The following is a 27,439-nucleotide window of genomic DNA, read 5'->3' as shown; positions in this document are numbered from 1 at the left end:
TCAAAATTATTCTAATGATCTCTTGCATGTTTTTCTATCCTTAAGTTGCCTGAAATAATCATGCTTGAAGACGGTCTGATGTGGTTTTTTCACATGGAAACAAAGCAAAAGAAATTTCTATATTCGACTTTCATAATTCTCTCCTGCGGTCGAGATACATTTGCATGCAACATTCCTGCAAAGCAAACGAACTGCAAACATTTCCTCAGGTAGTTTTAATGCTGCTGGTCAGGAGTGGAGCCGTTAAGTGGAGTCGTATGCCGACCAGTACGCCTCCAGGCAGGCGAGCATGTAACCTGACTCCTCGTTCTCATCCAGGGAAGAAAAAAAAAAAAAAAAAGAGATCAGATAAGCCTAGTCATATGCAAAACTTTCTCTCTCAGTGAAGCATCATAAAACCGTTGTCAAACATTTGTCAGCGGTCGTGGTGTCATTCTTATTCTTAAAACCCAGTAAATAATCGTAAATCGGGATTTACGGAAACATGGTTCTCAAACTTGAATTAAAATAAACTCTGATCAGTTTCTCTAGTATTTAAAATCGGGGCGGCGCAAATAAATTTCTGTCATAAATTATAATGCCTAAAGTGGACGTATTATTCTCATTTTTTGGTCCTTGGTATTGTGGACTCCAAAGTTTTCTAGATTTTCCAGAATCTGCACCTATTCCAGCTGTATTTGTTTGGATTTTGTGCTTCCGCCTCCAGGCACGCCCACTCTGCTGTGGTTGATCAGATAAATATGTATCAATATGTAACAATCAATTTGAACATTGCTTAGTATTAAGTACTACAGTTACAACCCTCCCCATGCTAGGCAGCTATTAAGAAGCTAACTGTTTTTAGCATTTAGCTTCAGTTTTGTCTGATGTTAGCTGCAGAGGGTTGTTTTGAATCCACGCACGTATCTGTTTGATGCAGTGCCAAAGTAAGTTTACCCAGATATGACACTTTTAGTATGCATTAATGCATATTTCAAATTTAAAAAAATGCATATTTCAAATTTAAAAAAATGCATATTTCAAATTTCAAAAAAATGCTAATTTCCCCACTGAGGGACGAATAAAGGCATATCTTAATGCAAAACAACTCCCAGAAGTTTATAGTCATCTTAAAAGTAGCCACCTAAGCTAGCACATTATAACACCAACAATAATTAGCTTTGCAACATAAACATGACAAAAGCTCTCCCCTTTTTTTGTGATAATTTATTCATACAAACATTCGTCAACCATACAAGAGAAAAAGCTTCCAACAGTTATCACTCCCTCACTACCAAATATTCTATTTTATAATTCATTCTGCAATCTTGACCATCGGAAACATTCTGAGGTAAAAAAACAGAGTATAGCGAGTTCTAGCAGTGCTCTTTGACTTTTTTGGGATTTTTTTTTGTTTTGTTTTGTTTTTGTTGTGAATATGTGAGCGGCCCACCGGTTTTGCGGCATGTGTTAAGCTGGTGTTTTCAAACGTCACGCTCCCCTCAAGACTTGGGTTACAGCTGCATTGATGGCAATTTACCCGTCAAGGTACTTTTAACTGGCTATGATTGACAGACTCACTGGCACAGTCAAATAGCCCTTTGGCACTCAACTGTAGAGGGAAAGAACGTGCATATACACACACATACCTCGGAGGCCATGTTAGTCAGTGCATAGATCAGCCAGTGCTACTAATTATGCAGTAACAATATGAAGATGACGCTAAATGTGCTACTCCCTCAAACAACATTGGTGAGGTTTGCATTTGACCGAAAAAAAAAAAAAACGAAGAAGCAGAATAGTACACAACACAATTACAATTGAGTCTTTGGGAAATTAATTTTTTTTCTTCCTCTTTTTACATTCATCAAATACATTCAAATTAAAACAAAAGATTAAATGTTTGTTTTACATTTCTTTATAGCACCTCGTATTAACTCAACTGAGGTTCTGCAGTATAATGTAAATCAGTTGCTATGTTGCATTAATTAAATTAGGTCCAGCATAATAAATCACAATACTGTTGAATTTAGTGTTGACGTTTAAACAGCATCATTGGTAAAATATATGCTATTGGATATAAAAGCTATGGTTTTATTTTCATAAATATCTGCTCTTATAACCTTTTATAGTGCCTTTTAGTTTATGAATATTCCTATGACATCTAATTGAAGTATATACTTTAGTACAAAACACTGTTTATTCATTTGTGTTTCTGAATGTAAATTTAATGAATAGTATGAAGGGTCATAAAAGACTAGAATATAGAATTAGTGTACAATATTGTAGCCATAATTTGCAGAAAGGTGTCAGAGTATGAGATGAAGTGGGTAACCTAGCACAGTATGAGTGAAAGTGATACCCTCCAGTGGATGACAATTGTAGTGCACTTTATTTTAAAGGATACTGTACTTGTACTTCAGTGAATATTATTGAAAAATAATGTAAGTGAATGGTTGAGAATGAAACGTGTACAACCTGACTTTAATTTCACATATTTTCCGTAAGATATTATTTTGTCTTATAAGCTGTGTATTATAAAAAAATAGGACATGTCATTTTTTCCACACTATTCAACTTTCTTAAAGGGATTGTGTCCGGAACCCCACAATTAACTTGATGAATTGGGGAAATCAGAGGAGAAACTGGAGAATACATTGGCAAAAACAAATGGCTTTTCCTCCAAAGTTTCTTTCAGCTTGCACACACTCACATGTGGACACACACACACACAAACAAACCCACCCACCCACGAGTTCTTGAATACACACACCTCTGCACTCTGGACAAAGAAAACCTGTCCTAAAAACTGTAAAAAAAAAAAAAAAAAAAAAAAGAAAATCACTCAAAAGACGCATAAGCACTAATTTTTAACTTAGCATTCACACGTGCACACGAGGGCCGTGGGATGAAGCCTCAGCTGCTGCCTCCGCGAGTAGACCTGCTTTGCATAAAGTGATTCCAGACCCTCCTGATACTTCCTCTTCCTTCTCTTCTTGATGTGGTCGGGACTCCAGAGCGCTTATTACTGCAGCTTCTCTAAAACATGTCCCAGGATTTAAGAGTGCCCAAAAGGGGAGGGCTCCTGTAAACCCTGGAAAGAAAGGGAAACTGTTAAAAAAAAAGTGTGAGTAAAAAGTTTTTAAATATACAATGTCACATTAACTTAAGCAGTGATCGCCAAATTTGTATTTTCACTATATGGTATTGGACTCGACCTCATGTGAGGTCGACAGGCGGATCGGTGCAGCCTCGGCAGTAATGCGGTCACTGTACCGGACCCTCATCTATGGTCATGAGCTTTGGGTCTTGACCGAAAGAATGACATCGCGGATACAGGCGGCTGAAATGAGTTTCCTCCGTAGGGTAGCTGGACTCACCCTAAGAGATAGGGTGAGGAACTCAGCCATCCGGGAGGGTGCTCAGAGTAGAGCCGCTTCTCCTTCACATCGAGAGGAATCAGTTGAGGTGGCTCGGGCATCTAGTCCGGATGCCTCCCGGACGCCTCCCTGGTGAGGTGTTCCCGGCATGCCCAGCCGGGAAAAGGCCCCAGGGCAGACCTAGGACACGCTGGAGGGACTATGTCTCACAGCTGGCCTGGGAACGCCTTGGTGTACCTCCCGGTGGAGCTGGAGGAGGTGGCCCGGGGATCGGGAAGTCTGGGCTTCCCTACTAAGACTGCTGCCCCCGCGACCCGGACCCGGATAAGCGGATGGATGGATGGTATTGGACTCCCATAGACTAGGGTAAAACCATTTTCTCGAATGAGTCCAAATCCCAAGGCAAGAACACAGCCACAAATAAGAATGGTACAGTAAACCTCGGATATATAGGACTCGGATATATCGGAAATTCGCTCACAACGGACAGATAAAAAAGAACCGATTTTTTTTGTAATGCATTTCCAATAAAATTCATTGCATAGATCAGATTTTTTATAACGGATTTCGTCTATTTCGGACAAAATCTCCAGTCCCGTTCCAATGCATTTCCATGAAATTTCCCTCGCATATATCGGATGGCCGCATCGTGGCGCTCCGATTCGCTGAATCGTGACAGGCCGCTATACGACGTCATTTGCAGCGTTTGCAGCGTTGCCTGCGCGTCCAGGTACATTGGAAACATAGTCAAGGAAGTGCCTTTTTATAACGGATCTGATCCGATTTACGCATATACCGGATATAAATCCGATATATGCGTAAAACGGACATTTTCCGGTATACGCATATGACGGATTTCGCTTATATCGGACAAAACCAGTGGGAACAATTGAATCCGATATATCCGAGGTTTACTGTACCAAAATATCCTCCAAAAAAACTACATTTCAAGAAGAGTTTGGTGACAAACAATGATTTGGGTCCGTGACCAGCAAACTCCCCGAACCTTCATCCCTTTTGAGAACTTGTAGTCAATCCTCAAGAGATGTGCAGACAAACAAAAACCTGCAAATTCTGACAAACTCAATGCATTGATTATGCAATAATGGGCTGCCATTAGTCATAATGTGGCCTGGAAGTGAACTAACAGCATGCAATGGAAGGGTCAACACTGCAAAAATGTACTTTCATATGCAAGGCTTGTAATTCTACTTCAGTACGACTTACCTGGTTAAAAGAGACTATTGACAGATTGCTTTGTAGGCTGTTAGCTACTATGTCCACAGAGTTATGTGAAAGTCCGTTCTGATCGTGCTGCTGCTGCTGGTTGTCCGGGCTTCCTTGCCAGTGTTCCTCTGAGACTTTATGACTGCTGTCATGGTGGAGGCTGGTGTTGCTGTTGGGCCACTTGCTTCTCTCTGGTGAGGCAAAGGGGTTGTAGTTTCCTTCCAGACTGCGGTGAGGTTGGGTGTTAAACTCTGCCTGGAAAGACGAAAGCTGCTGTGTGACGCCAAGGAGGCCTCCGACCTCCACGCTTAGGATCACCCAAATTATATCTGTTAAAATAAAAGTGTGGATTATTAAACTGAATTATTATGTAAGATATGACTATATATTTTTTGATTAAAAGGTTGGAATAGCCAGACGATACAACAAAAAAAGCAACAAAAAATGGCCGCGCTGCTTAACTCTTATGACAACTATGTAATTATCATGAGGCTACATGAATTAAATATTTACACGGGAGTCATTTTGCTGCTGGATTAATGGGTCTTGAGATCTGGGGCTGTTTCATGACATAGTAATTCATTATAAGCAATGACCTCCAGAGACATCAATCAAATCCATTCTAATACTGCTGCAAAAATGCTAATTTAGCTTCACGTATAACGGATCCCCACATATTCATGATTAAGCATTTGCATTCCCATAAATTTGCAGATTTAAGAAATAATATAAATCATATATCCACTCTCGGCCATCTTTGTGTGGAGTTTGCATGTTCTCCCCATGCATGTGTGGGTTTTCCCCGGGTACTCCGGTTTCCTCCCACATTCCAAAAAAAACATGCTAGGTTAATTGGTGACTCCAAATTGTCCATAGGTATGAATGCCATTATTATGAATATGAATGCCATTGTTTATAGTAATATTTGACTAAAGTATTTTTATTTAACTAAGTGATATACGGCACAGCGGTCGAATGGTTAGCGCGCAGACCTCACAGTTAGGAGACCAGGGTTCAATTCCACCCTCGGCCATCTCTGTGTGGAGTTTGCATGTTCTCCCCGTGCATGCGTGGGTTTTCTCCGGGTACTCCGGTTTCCTCCCACATTCCAAAAACATGCTAGGTTAATTTAGCGACTCCAAATTGTCCATAGGTATGAATGTGAGTGTGAATGGTTGTTTGTCTATATGTGCCCTGTGATTGGCTGGGGACCAGTCCAGGGTGTACCCTGTCTTGATTGGCTCCAGCACCCCCGTGACTTTTGTGAGGATAAGCGGTAGAAAATGAATGAATGAATAAATCATATAATTGCACAGTGCATTGGGTTACCACAATGCAATTGTTCTTAAAGGGCCAGACTCGGACTGTAACAATGTTCTTATGATGTGAAATTGTTTTTAAAAAACACTAGAAACTAAAATCAGCGAGTTTGCGAAATGTGAACCGCGATGGAGTGAGGGTAAAACAACTCCTGTGAAATTAAAACCAAAACTATGACAATTGCATAGATCAAATAATACATTAAATATGGAAAACATTTGCTGATGGCGACCAATAGAGTAATGTATTTTGACTTGTGCACATTGTTTCAAGTATTCGGTAAATGTCAACACAATTGAAAATATCGGCACAAAATCAAAATTGGATAGATGTTTGCAGTCAATATGAAAAGTAATATATCAGAAAACAGTAATGGAATATGGCCTTTGGTGCATGTTTTGCTTCTCCTACCTCCGTAGTAAAGTCCAGTGGCTGTACACATTCTCCACTGGCCCTGGTACATCCCAGGAGACACGGGGCTCTGCATAGGCACACTCACATCCGTCATTTCCTGGGGGGCTAGAGACCGTACCGTTACCATGTTGACGTGACCAAACTGATCTCCTCCGACATATTTCAAGCAAACGCCTGGAGGCCACGACTCTGCACCTGGAAGACAGGCAAACATGCACGCAGCAAGTATTTAACTATTTGTGTGAAGTCTAATGTGTGCTGGTTACAGTTGCTCACAACATTTGAGTACACTCCTCACGTTTCACAGCAAACACACCCACGCGTGCACATGGACCCCAGATCACGTGATATTTACAAACCCAAACGCTGTCGGTATCTTGCTGCTGCTCTTCATTTGGTAGTAGTCAAGCCTTCAGAAACCAGTTGATGATAGTGTTTGTTTGTTTTTTTGACACTGGTTCACTTTAAGGATCTAGTGACAGACTTGTGCAAAACCTGCTTTTAGCATGCGTACAGTTTTTGTGAAGGATTTCTCACTGGTAGTCATCCAAATCAATTGCTTTTAGCTTGAATGCAGCATCATATTTTCCATAATGACGTTGCATCGTTTGATATACATGCTGTGATCATGCATTAACACGTACACTGATAACATGTAATAATTGCAGTATCTTGCTCTATTTGATTATTTAAAATATTACCGAAACCTTGGCGCATTGATGTCAGCTAACACCTCGCTAACTGTTCGCCTCGGCATCATTCACAGACAAAAGAGAGGATACCTAGCTCTCAATTTTGTTGCAAAGACTCAAAAAAGATGCTCGTTTGGCATCAGCATTTTTTTTTTTACCTAAGGACTGGAGCACAAGGAGAGCGGACATCTTAAGTGTTGTCGCTGCTGTTGTTGTTGTTGACAGAACTCGCATGAGTATGTGTATCAATGCGCCGAGAAAAGTAGTTTCGGCAGTGTTTTAAAAAGTGCAGTTCCCCTTTAATGCTACTTCCATTATTCCACACTAAAGATATCTAATGATAAGCCCTGGATGTTCCATCAGTTGTTTGCACACAATAAAATTGTGCGGTGGACAAATGACCGTGTAAGCTCTACCTGTATTCTGTATCCTCCAGGTCTTTGTGAAACGTGTGTCAGGTGGAACTGATTCCCCCTCGCCAATTGTCACATCCTTCACTAAGGACATGCATGGTGCACTGATATTAGGACTCTCAAAGTCATAGTAGGCTCCAATGGCTGCTTGTAAATTCCTACAAAAACAGAAAGAGGACATCCAAGAAGTAATTAGTTATGGCTTATGTAAAAAGAAGTCAGTGTTTAACATTGTCGCTGCCCAAATAAAAAAAACAATGAACTCAATCCACAATAAGAACCTTTTCTTGGACTTTCTCCATGAAAGCAGACCTGTTATCTGCGTGTTTCAGACAAAACAGGATCAGCTTTGACTTTGGAAAGCAGTCATTAACATTTTTGGTTCTTTACACAACCAAACCACTGTTTGTGCGACCTTCAAGAGTCTAATCCATTACTCAACTAATCAAAACATCAAGCTTTGGATTAATGGACAAAAAAATAATCAATACTACTGCAATTTATAATAGAGCTACAAATATAATAACAAATGTTACAAACCAGTACATGGTGTGAATATGGTTGTAAATCCAAGACCACGTTCAATGACAAAGAAATTCTCACGACAAATCTTGGTTCCTGGTGTTCATTGTTTACTGGTTAAAAATGAGTGCAACACCAGAAAGGCTCTTAATGGGTGTTTCCTCTGACATGCTTGTCATCTATGAAGCAGCAGGTTTTATTTTTAGCAAGCTAGTTGCAGCAGAGCGCTTAGCCAGCAGTGTTGCCAGATGGAAAATGACAAATTAGCAAAAGAGAAACATAAAAATAGCTTATTTTGAAGGAAGTCATCATACATGCCAAATGGGCCATTTGCTATAGTCAAACATTACCACAGACCATGACCACATTAGCTTATAATGCAGTTTTACCTTTAAATAATGCAGTTTTACCTTGGCGAAACAGCACCCCCAACTGGTAGTAAAGAGGCACTTGAGACAATGCCCAACATCTGGCGCAGCACACAATGTATCTAGTTTGTGTTTACCAATAACAGTGGATTGAATGCGTCAAATTATCATACATTACAGGAGATATTTTGATTTATTGCTCGTACATCGTGCAGCGGGTGAATTTATTGTACATATAAAATAGTAACCGTGCATCTGGCAACATTGCTCACAGACCTGTATTGGTATGACGGAGCATAGTGAAATGTAAACATCTTCTTTTCGTATTATGTAAACTGATTACATAATACTTACGGAGAAAATTAGGCCTCTTCGGGAGAACACTAAAGCGTCACTAACGTTCTGATTCAACGGGTCGTTTACCCAGTGATGTTTAGCTTAAAAATATTATAAGCTATACAAAACAACACTGGGAAATACTGAAATAACCCCATATCATTTCAGTTATGTCCATGCTACCCGCTGCCGTAATGTTGTTTAATCATCGGAACTAATGTACAGTAACTAAATTCCCTGCTAAGATTAGCGTATCCTGTGCCCTTATCTTAACTCACAATAATTTTAACACCAGTCTTTAAACTTGCACAAACGCTACATTCACATGATACACTAAAATGCATATAAATGTATTTTCTTCTACGAATGCGAATATAGCGTAAGCTAAGAAGCGTACAATGCTAACATGGAACCAAGGGCTACAGGCCAATCGAGTCCTCGAGCTCACCAGTTGGTCATATCCAGAAAGAAGGCGCATCCGGCGGGGTTAAGCTGAAAGCCGAGGAGCCTCTGGAACTCTGATATCAGGATATCTTTATCTGTGGTGCCCATGCAGCTAAATTTCTGCATGAGCTCCTGGTCCACATCCAGGTCCATACCCTCCATCGTGACTTCGCCTCAAGTGAAGAAAATAAACTCTCGATTGGATCCAAGGCCTCGGCTTGTCATAACAAACCGTGAACAGCGCCTAGTACGCATGTCTGCTTTTTCTTCTTCTACTTCTTGTTTAGGGCGGATTGCTAGCAACATTTTAGATACCGCCATCTACTGCACCGGGGTTTGTATCCACAGGGTGTGTACTTCGTTTACAGACTTCCAGAAAAATGACACTCAAAATAAAACGAAAAAAACACACACAATAAATAAAATAAACGTGTGCATTAACATATCCCATTCGTGCCTGACAACATTCTTTAGTAGTGAAAAGAAAAGAACATCCACATTAATCAACAGTCAGAATTATAGTCAAAATAATGCCAAGTGTAAAAAGCACATTTAACAGATGAATAATGGATATTAGGAATAAAATATACTGCACTTTACAGCACAAAGTGTGCTGGCAGCATTCTGATAGCTGTGTCAGCTGTGTGTATGAAATTAATGCAATGAAGCTCAGCACCACATCACTTTTTGTGCTCTGCAACCAAAACGTACAACATAGTGCATTTTATATTATATTTGTTATCTTAAATTAAACAGCACAAAACATTCCGATAAATGCAGTATCTTAAAAAAAGTAATCTTTTAACATACACATCAATGAATAACCCCCTTTGATACAAAATATAATACTGATGATATACAAAATAAGAAGCAATCAAAATAATAAAATGAGAATAAAATCTAAAAAATAGAAATCAGCACATTTAGTTCTATATTTGTTTATGTATGTATTTATTTATTTATTTTTAACCGAAGCCGTCTGAATGGCAGCGAAAGATGACACACTGTCATGACCAAGAGTGTTCACCAGATGGCGGTATTGTATCATCACTGCGATGTGAAGTGAGTGGAAGAGCGAGTGAGAGAGAGAGCCAGAGAGAGAGAGAGAGATAAAGAGAGAGAGAGCGAAAAGGGGGTAAAGGCTGCCCAATGCCGTCGGGTACTGTGGCTTGAGGTACAAGCTAGCATCACAATGGCGAACGAGATGCTCAAAGCTAGTCACATATTCAATTTAGCGGTATCTCCAACCTAGTGTACATCTAGTAACAAAGCCGACCGCAGCAGACAATGGCAGGGATTATCAAAAAGCAAATTCTGAAACATTTGTCAAGGTAAGTGTCTGTGTATATACTGTATCTGGCTTTATGTTAGCCTGTTAGCCCTGCTTGATGCTGACGGCGTCAACAGTCACAACCAACTATTATAGCTAACTTGGATCTTCTTTCGACCCGTAAGTTACACTTGTTTGTTTTTTTTAAACGTTAACTGTCGGCCTGAATATCAAGATTGGGACATTACATTCAAGGGGCATATTGGAGTGTTTTTTTTAATTATATATTGAAGTTGGAATTGTGTGTCCCTTTAATACACGTTTATGATGTTAGCATTGTCTGCCTGCCAAGCCCAATGAATCCAGCATTTTGACATTCATGTTGGGTACACATGTGACTGTAGAGTTGTAGGAATATCAGAGTGCAAATTAGGAAGCTCCCACATAATCCTGCTTTGTAAACATGAATTTGCACATTCCTGCTGGAACTGAAAAGCAATTTCTTGAACTCCAGCTTGAAGGTCAATGTTTTTGCATATTGATTCATCTTAGCAGAATCACAGTCCTTCACTCCATGTATTATATGCAGTGTGTGCAATGTGTGTATTACAGTGCATCTGCATCCTCTTCAAAGCTGAAGGTTGTATTTTTACTGTCAGGGGGTCTTTTTTTGTTATAATTCATGGCAGTCATCCACTATTAACCGTGGCATTCGTTTTATAATTCAAAATTGATGATAACAATAATAATATTGTGATTATAGTCATGTCATCCACAAATTCAACCTCACATTTTCTGTCTGTTTTTGTTTTCTCTTGTTGCCTTGCTGCTTTTTGTAGCCCCGTCAATCTTCCTGCATCTTCAAACACCCTCTTCCTTCTTCGTCATCTGTGTGGGTGACGTACTCGCAGCCAGCTAACAAGCTAACTAGTTGGCCTCAAATTTATTTATTCTAAACTTAAGACGCGACAAACTTACCACTTCCGCACGGAATGGGCGGATTAATTTTTTTCACTCTCTTGTTAGACATGCCATGGCAGACTTCATGCAGTTAATGTAATTATTGCAATTATTGCCATCTAGTGACCAGAATACTACATCAATATCACTTTTTCAATATGTTTTGATGTCAAAACAAGTCAAAACAGTGATCATTTACAAATTAACACATTTCTGAAAAACCACAATGTGGCGAGGGATTGATAAACTGCAATATTGCGAGGAATGACTGTGTTTCTGTTCCGTGTCCAGTCGTATCATCACATCAGTATGGTCTACAAGGTGGTACAATGGATTTGATTTGATTATTAGATGACTGATCCAGTGTGTAAATTGGCTTAAAAATCAGTTTTCATACTATTTAATTGTTGAACCAACAGTTTTTACAATGGCTTCATTCTTTTGCCTCGAATAAGCTCTTGAACTTCTGTACTTATTCAAAGCACGCTAATCTTAATTAGCTGCCATAGTATTTGAACTAATACCGGTCTTAATAATTACACTAGTGGATTATAGTTCAATGAAGAAACCCCATCAAGTCAAACGTTAGCACAGATTGTCTCTGACAGATGAAGTTTGATGCTTCAGTGATCTGTTAGAACGGGAAGCTCACATGTAGATATACGGGGGGGGGCTCTGCGGGGGTCTGGCGTAGGGTGTTCCATCTCAACCGCCCGGTCCTCCATGGGGCAGTGTGCCCGGGCCTCTTCTGTCCTGGCCGGGGCGGTCCTATGTCGGTGGTCGGGCCTGGGGTTACCTGGGGCGGGCCGGGTTCTGCTTCCTGGGGGTGTGTGGGGGGCGGGAGGCGGTGCCTCCGGCCGTGGACGGGCTCCCTTCCGGCCGGCGGGGGCGCCCCTGTGCCCACGGGTGTGTGGCCTTCGATGCCCTTCTGCCCTAGTAGGGTATGGTCTCCCGCTGGTCTCGGGGGTGCGGCTCTCCTCCGGCCTGCTGGCGCCCTGTTGCCGGTTGGGATTGCTCCTCCATGGCCTCTTGCTGGTCTCTTCGGGGGGTTGCTTCGGGGGCGGGTCTTGGGGAGTCGGCCCTGGCTTTGCCCACACCCACGGGGCCGGAGGATCTCTGGCGGTGGGGGCTTGACCTGGCTGCGCGGGGCGGGGTTTGCTGGGTGGTAGAAGGCAGTCTCTCTCCTTTTGTCATTCTCAGTGACAATTACACATTCACACACTCGCATTCACGTACACAACACACCTCCATATGGGCACTCACAGCACATGGGTGCTTCTCTATACAATCTACTCTCTTATCCCTGATGTTTATATAGTATTGGTATGCTATTATTACAGTAATAATGATGTCAAGCAATGAGATTTTAATTACTGTAACTGTATGGTTGCAATTGTGTTTACTATCATGGGTCATGTCCTCATTGTTACTATTGCTATTGGTAAGTTGGACTGTTTCATTCCACTGATATCATCTCCAGTGTGACCCTTAGCCATCACTGACATTTAACTGTTCTGTTTGTCACTGTTGTTGTTTTGGGAATTCTTGTTGCTGCTGTTTTTGTCTCTCCCTCTACAAACCCCCCCCCCCCCCCCCCCACCTTTCTCTTCTCTCTTCTTCTTTTCTGTTCTTCTTCTTGCTCCGGTCCGGTCGTCCCAAATGGCATAACAAAGACATCAAATAACGGCAAATAAAATTTCATGGTACAGGGAAGTTGTAGCCAACACCTTTCCTGACACAGAGCAAATCTGTCTAGCATGTAAGGGCATTTAGATCAACAATACTATCTGCCCCAATGGCTGGACGGGACAAAAAAAAAAAAAAAAAAAAAAAAAAAAAAAAAAGAACGGGAAGCTCTGTGTTCCGCTGGTCTGGCAGGTTTAACAGAAAACATCACAAAGTAACAACGTCTGTGGTGTGGACAAATTGGACATTCACAACGCATTAGTGTTGTAGCTATAAACCACTCCCTAGTTTCTGGTTTCAGATTAATATCTTCACCTTATTGAGATATTTACCAAATTTGCTGCTTCACTGTGTAGCTCTCTGGAAACAGATGGAAAAGGTAAAAATAATGTCATTGGCCTGGCTCCTCTCCTTTAGGTTCACCAAGAATCTGTCCCCAGACAAGATTAACCTGAGTACCTTGAGGGGGGAGGGACAACTGTCCAACCTTGAGCTCGATGAAGAGGTTCTGCAGAACATGCTGGACCTGCCTACGTGGCTGGCAGTCACACGTGTGTATTGCAACAAAGCCGCCATCAGGGTGAGTCACTTTTGAAAACAAAATTACCAGGCCGGTTGGACGGGTGCATGCGTGGTGGCCAACCGGGACAAAATGTACATATGTGTGTGTTGAAATATATATTTCATTTATTTTTGTGTATTATTTCCCTTTTCCTGTTACAGTCTAATTCAGGGGTGGGCAAACTACGGCCCGGGGGCCACATCCGGCCCGCCAAGTGTTTCAATATGGCCCGCCTGTTTTTTCCAAAGTATTTCATTTAAACTCAACATACAACCTGAGCCAACTTTTTGATGGTTGAGGTAGCTGCTTTATCAATTTCGTTATTTGATGTGGTCTGTTGTTTACAAAATGCTCCTGGAAAAAGGAGCACAAGCACAATAATAGCAATAATAATAATAATAATAATAATAATAATAATAATGTTGTCAATAATGATAATAATACTACTATTATATTAATATTGTTGTTAATAATATTAATATAATAATGGTAGTAATATTACAAAATACTCCTGGAAAAAGGAGCACAAGCACAATAAAAGTATAATACAAATAATAATAATAATAATAATAATAATAATGTTGTTGTCAATAATGATAATAATACTACTATTATATTAATATTGTTGTTAATAATATTAATATAATAATGGTAGTAATATTATTATTAACAAAATAATAATAATAATATAATATTACTATAACTAATAATAATAATAATTCTAATAAAATAACAATAATAATAATAATACATTTATAACACACTTTACATCAAATAAATGATTTCAAAGTGCACATATAGCAGATTGCATGACACTTTTACATGTAAAATATGTGTAAAAATATAGGTGTAAAAATGGACTGTTGCGTGTAAAATACTACATAATCCCCCCCGTCAATTTTGTTAAATCAATGCGGCCCGCGAGTCAAAAAGTTTGCCCACCCCTGGTCTAATTACACTTGGTTATTGCTCATCCATGACGCATTTCGAGGCAGTGCCAGAGCAGGATATATGCTCCAAAAATACAGCTTGCTTGCTTTCTTGCGTCACGCAAGGGACACCTCGTGCCCACTGAATAAGAACGAGTGCAGAATGCTGTTCTGAATGTTTTTAACAGCATGCAGTGACCTTGCAGTCCTGTCTTTTTCAGATACAATGGACCAAGTTGAAAACAAGTCCCATATGTCTGGTAAGAATTTAACATTGGCCTTCCCTCAAAAGCTATTAGCTTCTAGTATTTGCACATTGGCTTGTGTTCCTTATCTTCACTGAATATTTCTGTGCATACTCGCTGAATTGTTTCCCGTTTTGTTCAGTTTTTAGACAAGGTGGAGGTAGAAATGAGGACATGCGAGGAACCACGTCCCCCCAACGGCCCCTCTCCTATTGCCATCACAGCAGGCCAAAGGTAAGCTTGTGAGGAATCTTACCTCCGATACATCCTATAGTAATTGATTTGCACCTTGACTCACTATTGATAGCGAGTACGGCTTTGCGGAGAAAGTGGTGGAAGGCATGTCTGTTAGAATCAACTCCATCACCATCAAAGTCCAGTCCAGAGCCTTCCACGCTTCCTTCGAGTTGTGGCAGCTGCAGGGTAACAGTCTTAACCCTAAATGGGAGCGCAGCGACCTCCGCTACACCCGCATCACTGACCCAAAGAGAGGAGAGGTACAGTGCATCACACATTGTTTTTTTTTTTTTTTAATGTTGTGTACAGCAGTGATTTTCAACCACTGTGCCGCGGCACACTAGTGTACCTTGAGAAACCGTCAGGTGTGCCGTGAGGAATTACCCAATATCACTTTTTATAATTAGCATTTATTAATCATCATTTGCAAATATTATGTTAATAGCCAATGGTCAATAGTATACATGGACCCATATATTCCAATTGCATTTGGTTTATTTGCTGAAACGGAAAGAACTGAACAGGGATGGAATATTCCTTTAACCAATCCGATTGAGGTATTTTGTGCCCGCTCAAACGATAAGTTGTCAGGGTATTTTTCTTCTTCTGTTGTTTATTGGCGGTTGGCAAGCAGCTTTCGTGTGCATTAGCGCCATCTGTGGAACAGAATCTAAACCCTTCTATTTATTCACAAGTGCAGTTTTATTAAAAAATTATCTATATTTAAAACATGTCCTGAGTTTAATTATAGAATATTAGCAAGATTGAATTTGATCTTTTCCTGTTTAAATTTATCCCGGGTGCTTTCTTTCAGCGCATGCTCAGATATGACGTAACACGCAGATCCAGACATTCTTCAGTTTTAAAAATGGAGGCCAGCAATCGGCACTCTACTAAGCCAAGTTCGTTTTTGATTCAAACTAAATTTCAAGACTGGACAGATGAAAAACTGGCAATACGGAGTTATTCCAACAAGTGAAAGAAAAATTTGGGGAAGCCGGTATCACGTGATGTTGATGTTTACGTTTTACTGGGCATGCCCTATTGACTATTCTGTTTGATTTTCACGGCGCATTTTTGGTTAGTGGTGTGCCACAAGATTTTTCCAATCTAAAAAACGTGCCGTGGCTCAAAAAAGGTTGAAAAACACTGCTGTACAGTATTGGAAATACTCACTACTTTGTGTTTTCTGCTTCAGGTGTTGATATTCAAGGAAATAAACTGGCAGACTTTACGTATCGAGGCAGATGCCATCGAAAGTGACGATCAGGATTTAGGTAGCACTCCATTACGGCTCATCACCAACCAGGGGCGCATTCGGATTGCTCTAAAACGCAGAGTGAGACATTTGTTCATCATTGTTTTACTACTATGTTCTGGGAAAATGTAATTACATTAATACTGTTAGAAACAAATATACGCATGACACATATGTTTGTGAGAGTAATTGTCAAAAGCAATTGTGGAATTTTTTTCTATTTTTTTCTGTGTAATCTTTACATATAGGTCACAAATCATTCTTTGTTCCTTCCAGATAAAAGACTGCAACGTGCTGGCCTCCAAGCTGCTTTTTATTCTGGATGACTTGTTGTGGGTGCTGACAGACTCCCAGCTCAAAGCCATCATCCGCTATTCCAAGTCTCTCAGTGAGGCCATGGAGAAGTCGGCCCAGCAGAGGAAGAGCGTTACTGCAGAGTCCCTGCAGGTACTGCCTACTGTGATTATGGATGGATGGACATCATGGATGAAGTGGGTGTTTTTGTCTGCAGCCATATATATAATGGTTTGATATTTGTTATTGTCAATAAAAAAATGGCGGCTAGTTACAAAACTGTGACAAATAATATACTGTATTATTGTTTTGATGTTCGTTTTTCTGTCAATGAACTTGCATGTACAACACCAGGCCTATGAGACTGGAACTGCACAAGTTTGTTGTAGTTTTCCGAAACAGATTTTTCTATGCGGCTTATCCTCACTTGGGTCGCGGATATGCTGGAGCCTATCCCAGCTGTCTTTAGGGAGAGGTGGGGTATACCCTGGCCTGCCAATCGCAGAGTACATACAGTATAGATAAACAACCATTCATACCGTAACATGTTTTTGGAATGTGGGAGGAGACCGGAGTACCCGGAGAAAATATTCCAACACAGGTCTTTTTGATTTCCTGACTGTGTGGCCAACATGCTAAACACTTGTCCACCGTGTGGCCAAAACGTAAGCACTTTCACACAAAATGATACAATATTAATGATTTAATTTTCTTACTTCTGCCTTACAGACTGCTCCCCCATCACCTGTCCTTCATAACCTTTGGACAGATTCTCCACCCGCTCCTACCGGCTCACCGAACAACATGAGCCAATACTTTGATCGCTTTGATGTGAAGGAATCTTCCTACCACACCTTCATTTCTCGCTTGGATTTGCATGTATGCAACGACAGTTCTGCGGCGGCTGAAGGTAAATGGGACATACACATTCAAATACCATCGTCTTGGAAAGCATCATCTCTTAAAACTACTACAATTTGATGTCAGATATAGAAGAGCCTCCAGTGTTGCAGGGCGCCATGCAGCTGACCTTCAGAAAGTTGGGCTTTGACTACTATCCCGTGCACAGACCTGGTGATTTATTTCATTTTACTACTCTAGATTATACTGTGTGCTGCTAGATGTCATTTATTTGGGACTCCACTGTTCTATGACAGATACTACAGAAAGTTATATTGTCTGTCAATCTGAAGAGTGAAGTGTATTTTTGTTCTTGCCATGTTTTTTGCTGTTTGGTAACTTTGGAAGTGACTACATCTTAACTGCCACGTGATATCGCTCCTCCACAGCTGATGGATGTCGCCACTGGGAACGGCACAGTGGAGCCATGGAGGCTCAGGCACAGTGGGCAGCGAAACTGCTGCAGGAGTACCAGAGAAGAGCTGAGGCCTCCGACTTTCCAGGGCCACATACCGAGGTGCCTGAGGCTCACAATGACTCGCCTGCAAAAAAGGCTCAAGGTATGGATATTTTCTCTTTGTTGATTTGACGCTGGGCGGCACGGTGGTCTAGGGGTTAGCGCACAGACCTCACAGCTAGGAGACCAGGGTTCAATCCCACCCTTGGGCATCTCTGTGTGGAGTTTGCATGTTCTCCTCGTGCATGCATGGGTTTTCTCCGGGTACTCCGGTTTCCTCCCACCTTCCAAAAACATGCTAGGTTAATTGGCGACTCCAAATTGTCCATAGGTATGAATGTGAGTGTGAATGGTTGTTTGTCTATATGTGCCCTGTGATTGGCTGGCGACCAGTCTAGGGTGTACCCCGCCTTACGCCCGAAGACAGCTGGGATAGGCTCCAGCACCCCCCGCGACCCTCGTGAGGAAAAGCGGTAGAAAATGAATGAATGAATGAATGATTTGACGCTGTACTGTACACATCAGTATTTAGCTGCAGTACGTATCTGCAATCAAAAGTGGTGGATGTTGACATCCAATCCATCGACAATGGCATAAATGGCGCCAAAAAAAATTAATCGATATTATTCCAACGCCTCAAACATGATCAGTATGTCACAAGAAGATCTGCAATTGTATACCAAATCATAAGCAACTAGAATTGCAGCAATACTGTGAAGTATCATTACAAAGCGATTCACCACAAAAAGAGCTAAGCAGTTGGTGTTTTCACTCACCTTAGACGGCACAACCAGTCCAAAGACGAGGCTCGCTGAAAAAGAGCAGACGACCAGAAGCCAGAACTCATCACTGAAGAGGTTGCGGTCGAGCTGTGTGGTGGTCCGGATGGATGACGTTGACATTCACCAGGCAAGTTTTTATCATGCCTTGATTTGATTTACCTTCTAATGTTTCTCCGCAGTGTGTCACACAGCCGCAGGCTGGTTAATATCATAGCATAAACATAAATGCTGCATACACTATAACTATAAATAGTATTTGTGTATTTTAGATGGTCATTCAATATTCTTAACATTTGAGCTTTTTTGCTTTGTTCACCTACAGACAAAAATCAGAGCAATCAGGCAAAAATAGTTCACTTCTTTGCAGGAGGTTGGCACAACAACATCTTTTAATCATTTGATTTTGCAGTTTGTCTTGAATTTCCCTTCGTGTTTCAGGATTATTTTAAGGATACTCTTAGTTCCCCTTTAGATAGAGACCCTGAGGAGTTGTTTTTTTTCACTTTCATTTTATGAAATAATGTGTCACGGTTGAGGGTGCAGTGGCAAAGCGAGGTGGACCCAAAAGAGGGGAAACAGGGAGTGGCGACAATAGTATGATAAACATGCGACTGTCCAAAGTACACAAAAAAATGCGAGAAGCCAAGCAGCTACAGATCGCAAAATGAAGACTCACCACAAAAGACATACTAAGACAACCTGAAGGAACCAAATACTTGTACTGATTAGCCACCCTGACACAAGAAGAAGAAGGAAGAGACACAGGTGCACATCAAGACCACAGAGAGCACATGCGATACAAAACACAACAAAAACCCAAAACATAAATAACAGATCATGGGGTATACTGCGAAGCGAGATTAGTGGGTTAGCGAGGTGTGTTCAGTGTAAAGCTGGGCTTGCCTGTTCAGCAAAGGTAGCTCTCTTTTAAAGCCGCTCTATTAAAGACTTGCATGTTCATCCCGACACAGTAAATAAAAACAAAATAAACAAAAACAGAACGGCAAAAAGCAATTGAACAAGGGAGAACTGTCTTTTCATTTTTGAATGATGTCTATATTGTTTTAATATTTTACTTATCTCTATTATAGAATTTGTGTGAGTGTTTTAATTGAAATCGAGCTGTAAATAATAGTCTCCATAACACTATTTACTCATGGCAAAGCACCCAGAGCAATCTCAACAACTGTGCTGGTCGCCCGCCTGACTGCTCGATAGGCTTCCTCCTGTTTCTATGGTTCCCACCAGTCTAGTCTTGCAATATCAGGACTGTTGAAGACACATGGAATCCTACCCTTTGAGGGGATGGTACGGTCATAGAGAGTATACTGCCAAAGTGGCCCAACAAAATCGGGCTTTGTGCTCAAGATGCAGCTCAATAAAATGGAATTAAACGGTACTGCAACGGTTATCACATTATTCTACTTCTGTGTAAAAATCAAATGATCTTACTCGGTGCCATAGAAGGGTTAGAAGAGTTTGTATAAAGGAATTGGGCGGCTGCAGGTCACTCCACACAGCCATGACACAAGGAGCACATAAAGAAACCAAACACAGCAAAACAGAAATAACAAACTTTTGCTGCCATATTTACACTAATAGCCATCTATAATACTTTATCTGTGAAATTACATTTTTACTGCTATTGTTGGTTGCTATTGTTTTTATTGTATTTACGTTTTTTCATTCAGGTGTCTACAAAGGGCCGTCAGAACAAAAAAACAAAGCCTTTGTTGTCATGTAATCGTAAAGCTCTACATCTGCCAGACAACGTACCGGCAGTTCATCTGCAGTTTACCGAATACTACTTTCCCAACAACCCCAGTTTGTCAGGTAACTTGCATAGTGTGTTTTTTACTTCTCAGTTTCACTCAGTGTGTACATGTAATTGATCGTGGAAGCTAAAGGGCTGCATGAACATGAACATTAAAATGAAAATGCTCTTATACTTTATCAACATTGCAGTGATAAAGTTAGAAAAGTCCTGAATAAATATTTTGTTGTGTTTGGGGGGTCTGTAGATGACCGTATACAACACCGCCTCACTTTGTTACAGTTCTAAGCAGCTTAATGAGGAGAAAGACACTAAGGCCAATGGCTTATGCTGTATGGATGATTTTAGAATATATCAATACCTCCTCCACAGCCAGTAGTTCTCGGTGTGTTGATGAAGGTACTGCAGTTCACAGAAGTGAATTTATTGAACGATATTCCAAATAAATCATAATAAAGAAAATTTCAGAGGTCCCATGCAGCCCACCACCACCGCTTCAAAAAACTAAAACAAAAATTATAATGCTAATAACTATTGCCTTGTTTCTCATTTTCAGTGCCAACATCAAACTTGTACGCCCAAGTAAACGGCCTCCAGCTGTGTGTGGACCCAGAGAGTGTGTTGTGGATAAATCTGTTTTCAAGAGGGCTGCTACACACTCTGGATCAGGTCAAAGCGTTCTACCACTTACAAGACAGCAGCATAGCAGACGAGCATGTAGACATCCGTCTGGATGCAGCTCAGCTCAAGGTGAACTGGTGTATTTTGATATTAAAATACAGTAAACCTCGGATATATCGGATTCAATTGTTCCCACTGGTTTTGTCCGATATAAGCGAAATCCGTTATATGTGTATACCGGAAAATGTCCGTTTTACGCATATATCGGATTTATATCCGGTATATGCGTAAATTGGATTTTATCCGTTATAAAAAGGCACTTCCTTGACTATGTTTCCAATGTACCTGGACGTGCAGGCAACGCTGCAAACGCTGCAAATGACGTCGTATAGCGGCCTGTCACGATTCTGCGAATCGGAGCACCATGATGCGGCCATCCGATATATGTGAGGGAAATTTAATGGAAATGCATTGGAACGGGACTGGAGATTTTGTCCGAAATAGGCGAAATCCGTGATAAAAAATCCGATATATGCAATGAATTTTTATTGGAAATGCATTACAGAAAAATTGGTTCTTTTTTATCTGTCCGTTGTGAGCGAATTTCCGATATATCCGAGGTTTACTGTACAATCTCGGAGGGGTTTTAACGGTTTACTTTCTTTAGGTGATAATACCCCTGGATTCTTCGATATTGGATCATCCAGAGCGTCCACAGTCCCTCTCTGTTACCATACCTCAAATGGCTCTGGGCAACACCCGCTACTGCCCTCATGGCTCCAGAATTGACCTCAACATTACCTGTGACACATTTGCAAGCTGTTCTTTCTTTCAACCCATGCCACCTTGTCCTTATCCGAGAGACCACAGTGCCTTCTGCGCAGTACCCCCCAATTTCGTTCAACACTCGCAGGAGACTACACTTCCGCCAGCTGGTACAAAGCAACTCCGGTCCCAAGATGTCTGGTCTTTGAGCCTATCCCGTGTCTCTTTAGGTTTTGACGGAGCTCGTAAACTCCCCAAAGGGAGAACGCAACCGTTTATTGAACCTTTTACTATGTCTGTGTGGATGTGCCAGCCTTTAGCTTGGGTCAGTAGTTCATGTTCCCCCTCCACTCCGTCCTCAGAACAACCTAAAGAAGATGCTTTATTTGCTTCCGTCCACTTGATGGCTCATACCATCACTCCGTTGAAGATGTGGCTTAACCACTACCAGTATGTTGCTTTGCTGAGAATGAAGGACACTCTTGCACGTTTGGGTGTGGAATTAAGTCGGGATCAAAGGGACATTAAGCAAGCTTGTGACCAAAAGATAAAACCGGCAACAGTTTGTCTTGCCTTGTTGGTGGACTCGGTAGAAGTGGGTCTCCTGTTGCCACCAGCCGTCACAGAGCCCGAGGAAGAGGCCCCACACACCCCGGAGACAGACAGCCCCAGCATAACAGACTCTGACATCTCCCCTAGTCATCACACGGCGGAATTGATCCCCCGGGACAGCGGGTTAGAAAATGGTGTGTCCTCCCTCAGCACAGCTCTCACTACATTTGATCAAGATGAACAAGATGGTGCAGTAGAGGAAGCATGCGAGGCTGTTGAGGAGGCAGCGGAAGGTGAAGCTTTGACCGCCTTTTTGGAAACCCCTGTCCAGTCACCTCAACTGACACCCGGAAACTCCCCCGCCCTTTCCCGAGAGCCCTCCACCTTCAGCTTGGAGGGGGAACTGTCAAGCGCCATCAGCGTCACTAAAGATGTGACCAAAGACGCTATCAGTGCCTCGCTGGACTTGACCAAAGGGGCATTTTCGATAACAAAAGACGCCTTCAGCATGTTGAGTCGCGGCTCGGGGATGAGCAAATTGTTCAGTCCTCAGGCCAAGTAAGTGCCGCGCTCTCCTGCTGAGCTTGTGACAACATAATCAGGCGTCTGGATACCATCCTGCGCACCACATGCTTTTGTTGGCTCCTCACAACTGAGTCTATTTCTTGTGCATTCGCAGGGAACAAGTCCAATGTCCAGAAGAGTCCACCCCCTCTTTGGCAGCCAGCTTACGGCACCAAATGATGAAGCAGTCGCCTTCCCAGAATTCATTTGACAGCGCCATCTTGGATGGCAGTCTGCCAGATGAAAATCTCTCTGTGGGCAGTGATGTCAGTGACAATTTTGTTGTTGTCATGGAGTCAGGTGCTGAGAATGTTTCCAATGCAATGTCTCGATATGACACAGTTGTGCATTCTGAATGTGTTTCTTTTTGATGTTTCCAGACTCGTGTGGAGATTCTGCACATTTCAGTATCAATCCTGCAGGCAGTCGAGGCAGCCCCGCTCCCGGCACGGAAGGAGGCTCTTCGGCTGATCTCAGCAGCTCCTTGTCACTGAGTACAGAGGATGTATCTCAAGATATGGTGGGTTTCCTCCACGAAGTTACTTGTAGACTGTATATCAGGCAAAATGATAGTTTTTTTTTTTATGTCATACATGGTTCTTGCAGTCGTCTGTGTTGCTACTGATTCTGAGTGGGACAGCCTGCACATTGGAAATAAAGGGAGAGGACCAAGCTATTGCTGTACAAGCCCAGAATCTGAGTTCTGTACAGATGGGCAATGTCAGAGTTTCGGATCTGCTGGCTGGTGTTATTCAAGGTAACTATAGAACCGGTGCAGACATAAAACATTACAATTCTTTTCCCAACTCTAACCATATAAGTGGATTAATAATTAAGTGTGTCTACCTGGCCCACGACTTCTTCTTTGTTTTTTTTTTGCAGCTCCCGCCCACAAGCAGAACGGACAGAGTAGCAGGGGCTCTGCTGCATTGTGTATGCGGGCAGAAACCGGCCCATCTGCAGTCCAGCACGCTGACACAACTGAGTCTTTGGGCGCACTGAATGTGAGAGTGCAAGACTGTCATGCTGAGCTGTTAGCCTCCACTGTAGCAAACATTGGGCCTTTTCTTGAGGATGAGTTCAGCGTTGACGGTCAGCCAATCAAGTTGCATTTGAGCAATGTAACTGTTACTGTAAAGGTGGGTTGCTGAAGTCACTTTTAATTTAGAAATTCATTCATTCATTCATTTTCTACCGCTTTTCCTCACGAGGGTCGCGGGGGGTTGCTGGAGCCTATCCCAGCTGTCTTCGGGCGTAAGGTGGGGTACACCCTAGACTGGTCGCCAGCCAATCACAGGGCACATATAGACAAACAACCATTCACACTCACATTCATACCTATGGACAATTTGGAATGTGGGAGGAAACCAGAGTACCCGGAGAAAACCCACGCATGCACGGGGAGAACATGCAAACTCCACACAGAGATGCCCGAGGGTGGAATTGAACCCTGGTCTCCTAGCTGTGAGGTCTGTGCGCTAACCCCTAGACCACCGTGCCGCCCTAATTTAGAAATTTGTGTATTAATTTATTTTTTTTAACACAGACTCAATATAAGGACTGAAAATGTATTGTGTTTTATTTTGGGAAGTGACACTCATCTTGTTGTGTGTAAGGGTGCATTCACACTAGGCAACTTCTGTGACACAGCTCATTGACCCAATGTGTAAGTGATGCTCTTTTGTATGTTATAGGACGATAACCCCAGAGTTTACCCAACAGCTCCTCAGCCAACTTCAGCCACATTCATTATTGATCAACTACTTCTCCAGCGCAGTGATGATGGCATCATGAGACTCAAAGGTATTCACACTTTTTTTCCTAAATTTTAGATAATATACATGGCATGATCATGGTGTATATGTGTGTTTACTGGCAATAAAATTATTTTCATCATGGATTTCAGCCGAAGACCTGGACAAACCAAAGATGTCCTGCTGCTCTGTTCAAAAGCCGAATGAGGTAAGTAACGTTTGTATCACAACCATTCATACGTGATTTGGATGCACCAATATGGAGATGGAGTAAAGACTGAAATTCATTGTGACACAAATACATCACAATTACAGTTTGCTGTAAAGCGCCATGACGCCACTAACTGATCTAATAATCCCGCCATTACAGAGGCAAACCCTGGAGTCCAAGCTCTCTGATGCTGAGGTCGCCCTCGCTCAGGCCCTCAGTGACAGAGATCGCCTCCTTCTGGAGATCAAGAAGTATGACCCCAAGTTTTCACTCTGAATCCGATTTGCTCCTGCTGAGGAATAGTCAGAAACCAGCATTACTCCTTCAGACCACGATGATTACAAGATGTTGATTGGAATACAAGTTGCTACTAAGGTGCTTGCTCAAGGGGAAAACGGTAAGATAACAATTGTTTAGTAAATTGATGGCACTGTATATGATTATAATATAGTATAGACATTGAGACAATTTCTCCAAATGCACCTGAGGCCATATAAACATAATTTACATTTGCTATACAGTATTTCCAAATGGATGAATTACACTATTTTATGAAATCCATAAGATAAAATCTGGACGTCTGCACCTTCAATTATGTTTAATTTCAGATCCACTGTGATAGTGCATAATTTTTTGGAATAAACCAGCTCTAAGTGTACAAATACAGTAGCAATACTCCTATCAGGCTGTGGAGACATCCCTCATTAACTCGGGTGTTTTCCCATTCAAGTTAGTGTTGACTCACTGTGTGTCTTTAATATTTGTCACGCAGCATGCTAGGTTAGACAACGCCGTGCTTTAAATTCTTTCCCATTGATAGTTTGCTGTGGATCACATGTCAAACCCCCGCAGGCACTCCCACACAGCCACCAGCCAGCCGCTCCTCCCACACAAATTACCAGTATGACTTTATATTGTAGAGTGCAACTGTGAAGTAGATCCATATTTACATATGCATTAAATGTAGCCTGGTTGAAAATAAGTTACAAAATGCAGAGGAAACCGGATTTTTTGATGCGTTAAAACATGTCGTAAAATATAATCTGGGGCCTTGTTAATGGCTCATTTGTAGCTTACAAGAAGGTACCTCCCACAAATGGAGAGTGACACAATGCCTGTTTGTTTACGTGTGTGTGTTTAAATAATTATCAACAAGTTATGGTTCACTATTGCTGCACGTTATTTTGGAGCCATATCATTCAAAGACAGTTTAGTGGCATTAGTTATGCATGGTCATGCACTGTGTCACATAAGGCACACTTCTCAATGTTTACTTCTAATGTCAACTTTTATGTATTGGCAGACCAGCTGCAACGTTGCTTTTTATGCAAAATGATTGAGTGAACGGTGCATTAACACTGCACAGCGTGTAATACAATACAAGAATGTTTTATTTAAAATGTGCTGTATATGTTATCTTTTGTCATCGTATTATGTGGTTTCACTATTTAAAGTCTTAGTTATGTGTGCGCACGCGGGAGACCTCTTGTGGCTGTAACTCGCCAGTGCACTCATTTCAAGGCGTGCCACATTTTCTTTGGTTGCCTTTCTAGCAATGAATACGGGAAAGTGGAATGTTGCATTTTAAGCAATATAAAAAAAATGTGGTCGTTTTCAACCAAGAACATGTCAAAGATTAGTTAGGCCATAGATGTGATGTCTGTGCTTTAGATGTTTAGATGTGGATTACAAGTGGTTTCACTTGAATTACTTTCTGTGACCATCTCAGCACATCCTCAAATTTGGAAGTGCGACGTCTTCTTGGTTTGCATTTGCAGTCAGTGATCTGCAAGCAAACTCATTACTTGATCAACTCACCATCCTTTGCACTCCACAGCGGGTCAGTGTGTCTAATGCATGAATAATGTGTCATGTTATTATTTGTGTGGCTAAAAATACACTGGAGTTTGCATTTTTACATAAACTACTTCAAAGATGACAGGTGTCTCCTTGTGAAATCTTCCATGTAATGCAAGTTTTGAACCCTGTGGACAGTATTTGTCAACTTGTTTAATGTATGTCTTAATCACTTAGGACTAATATGAAATTGGTTCCATGAACCACAAGGACGTGTTTTAAGAGAATAAATGAATACTTGCCTAATACTAAACATGTAAACTATGCTTCTATGTTCATTTATTGCCTTCACCTCAAGTCCTAATACTGTATAATAATACTGTATAAATATACATGGCTTTCCAGGAAAAGCTGGCTGGCCCATTAGACAATATAGGCCAAGGTCGTGACCTCCAAGGGGATTCCAATAAAAGAACGTGCAATACATTAATAATCTTTATATGGAAAAGCTCACACTGATTCAAATGTAAAGCAATGTCCAATTAATATTTCTACAAATATCTTCGTGTTATTTTTGTACATAACTTTTGTATTTTTTTAGTTTGTGTATTTAGTTAATGTGTATTGTAAAAATAGTTTAGAGTTACTGCGGGAAAACTGGGGGTTATTTAAATTGATTTGTATTGATCTTTTTTTATTTCGATTTATTAATAGATGCTTACAATT

General features: G+C 41.3%; 2 protein-coding genes across 2 annotated transcripts; one reads left to right on the top strand and one right to left on the bottom strand.

The window, feature by feature from the left end:
* Positions 1-1,183: 1,183 nt before the first annotated feature.
* Positions 1,184-9,342, bottom strand: LOC131104054 (protein ILRUN-like). The gene is made up of 5 exons (XM_058050777.1): positions 9,100-9,342; positions 7,429-7,583; positions 6,318-6,515; positions 4,587-4,915; positions 1,184-3,073 (listed from the first exon to the last, which is right to left on the bottom strand). The coding sequence occupies exons 1-5, from the start codon at positions 9,255-9,257 to the stop codon at positions 3,038-3,040; spliced, it is 876 nt and encodes a 291-aa protein (XP_057906760.1). The 5' UTR covers positions 9,258-9,342; the 3' UTR covers positions 1,184-3,037.
* Positions 9,343-10,160: 818 nt separating this feature from the next.
* Positions 10,161-26,855, top strand: bltp3a (bridge-like lipid transfer protein family member 3A). Its single transcript, XM_058050766.1, has 21 exons — positions 10,161-10,426; positions 13,429-13,591; positions 14,724-14,762; positions 14,890-14,981; positions 15,055-15,244; positions 16,183-16,323; positions 16,519-16,689; positions 17,266-17,446; positions 17,524-17,610; positions 17,826-17,996; positions 18,675-18,802; positions 20,367-20,508; positions 21,006-21,199; positions 21,738-22,945; positions 23,067-23,251; positions 23,332-23,471; positions 23,558-23,708; positions 23,834-24,090; positions 24,646-24,754; positions 24,858-24,913; positions 25,076-26,855. The coding sequence occupies exons 1-21, from the start codon at positions 10,383-10,385 to the stop codon at positions 25,190-25,192; spliced, it is 3,966 nt and encodes a 1,321-aa protein (XP_057906749.1). The 5' UTR covers positions 10,161-10,382; the 3' UTR covers positions 25,193-26,855.
* The last annotated feature ends 584 nt before the right edge of the window (positions 26,856-27,439 follow it).

The sequence above is a fragment of the Doryrhamphus excisus genome, chromosome 16, assembly GCF_030265055.1.
Source record: "Doryrhamphus excisus isolate RoL2022-K1 chromosome 16, RoL_Dexc_1.0, whole genome shotgun sequence".
In the NCBI taxonomy this organism is placed as follows: Eukaryota; Metazoa; Chordata; class Actinopteri; order Syngnathiformes; family Syngnathidae; genus Doryrhamphus; species Doryrhamphus excisus.
This window is presented reverse-complemented; position numbering and strand designations above follow the sequence as displayed.

Bases quoted from the DNA above. Each gene is read 5' to 3' on its own strand.
- LOC131104054 (XM_058050777.1), bottom strand. From the start codon at position 9,257: ATGGAGGGTATGGACCTGGATGTGGACCAGGAGCTCATGCAGAAATTT. The intron at 6,516-7,428 runs GTAGAGCTTACA...CCTGTCTTCCAG, and splicing joins CTGGAGGATACAGAATACAG to GTGCAGAGTCGTGGCCTCCA. The intron at 3,074-4,586 runs GTAAGTCGTACT...CTTTCTTTCCAG, and splicing joins CAATAGTCTCTTTTAACCAG to GGTTTACAGGAGCCCTCCCC.
- bltp3a (XM_058050766.1), top strand. From the start codon at position 10,383: ATGGCAGGGATTATCAAAAAGCAAATTCTGAAACATTTGTCAAG. The intron at 17,997-18,674 runs GTATGGATATTT...CACTCACCTTAG, and splicing joins GCCTGCAAAAAAGGCTCAAG to ACGGCACAACCAGTCCAAAG. The intron at 23,709-23,833 runs GTAACTATAGAA...TTTTTTTTGCAG, and splicing joins GCTGGCTGGTGTTATTCAAG to CTCCCGCCCACAAGCAGAAC.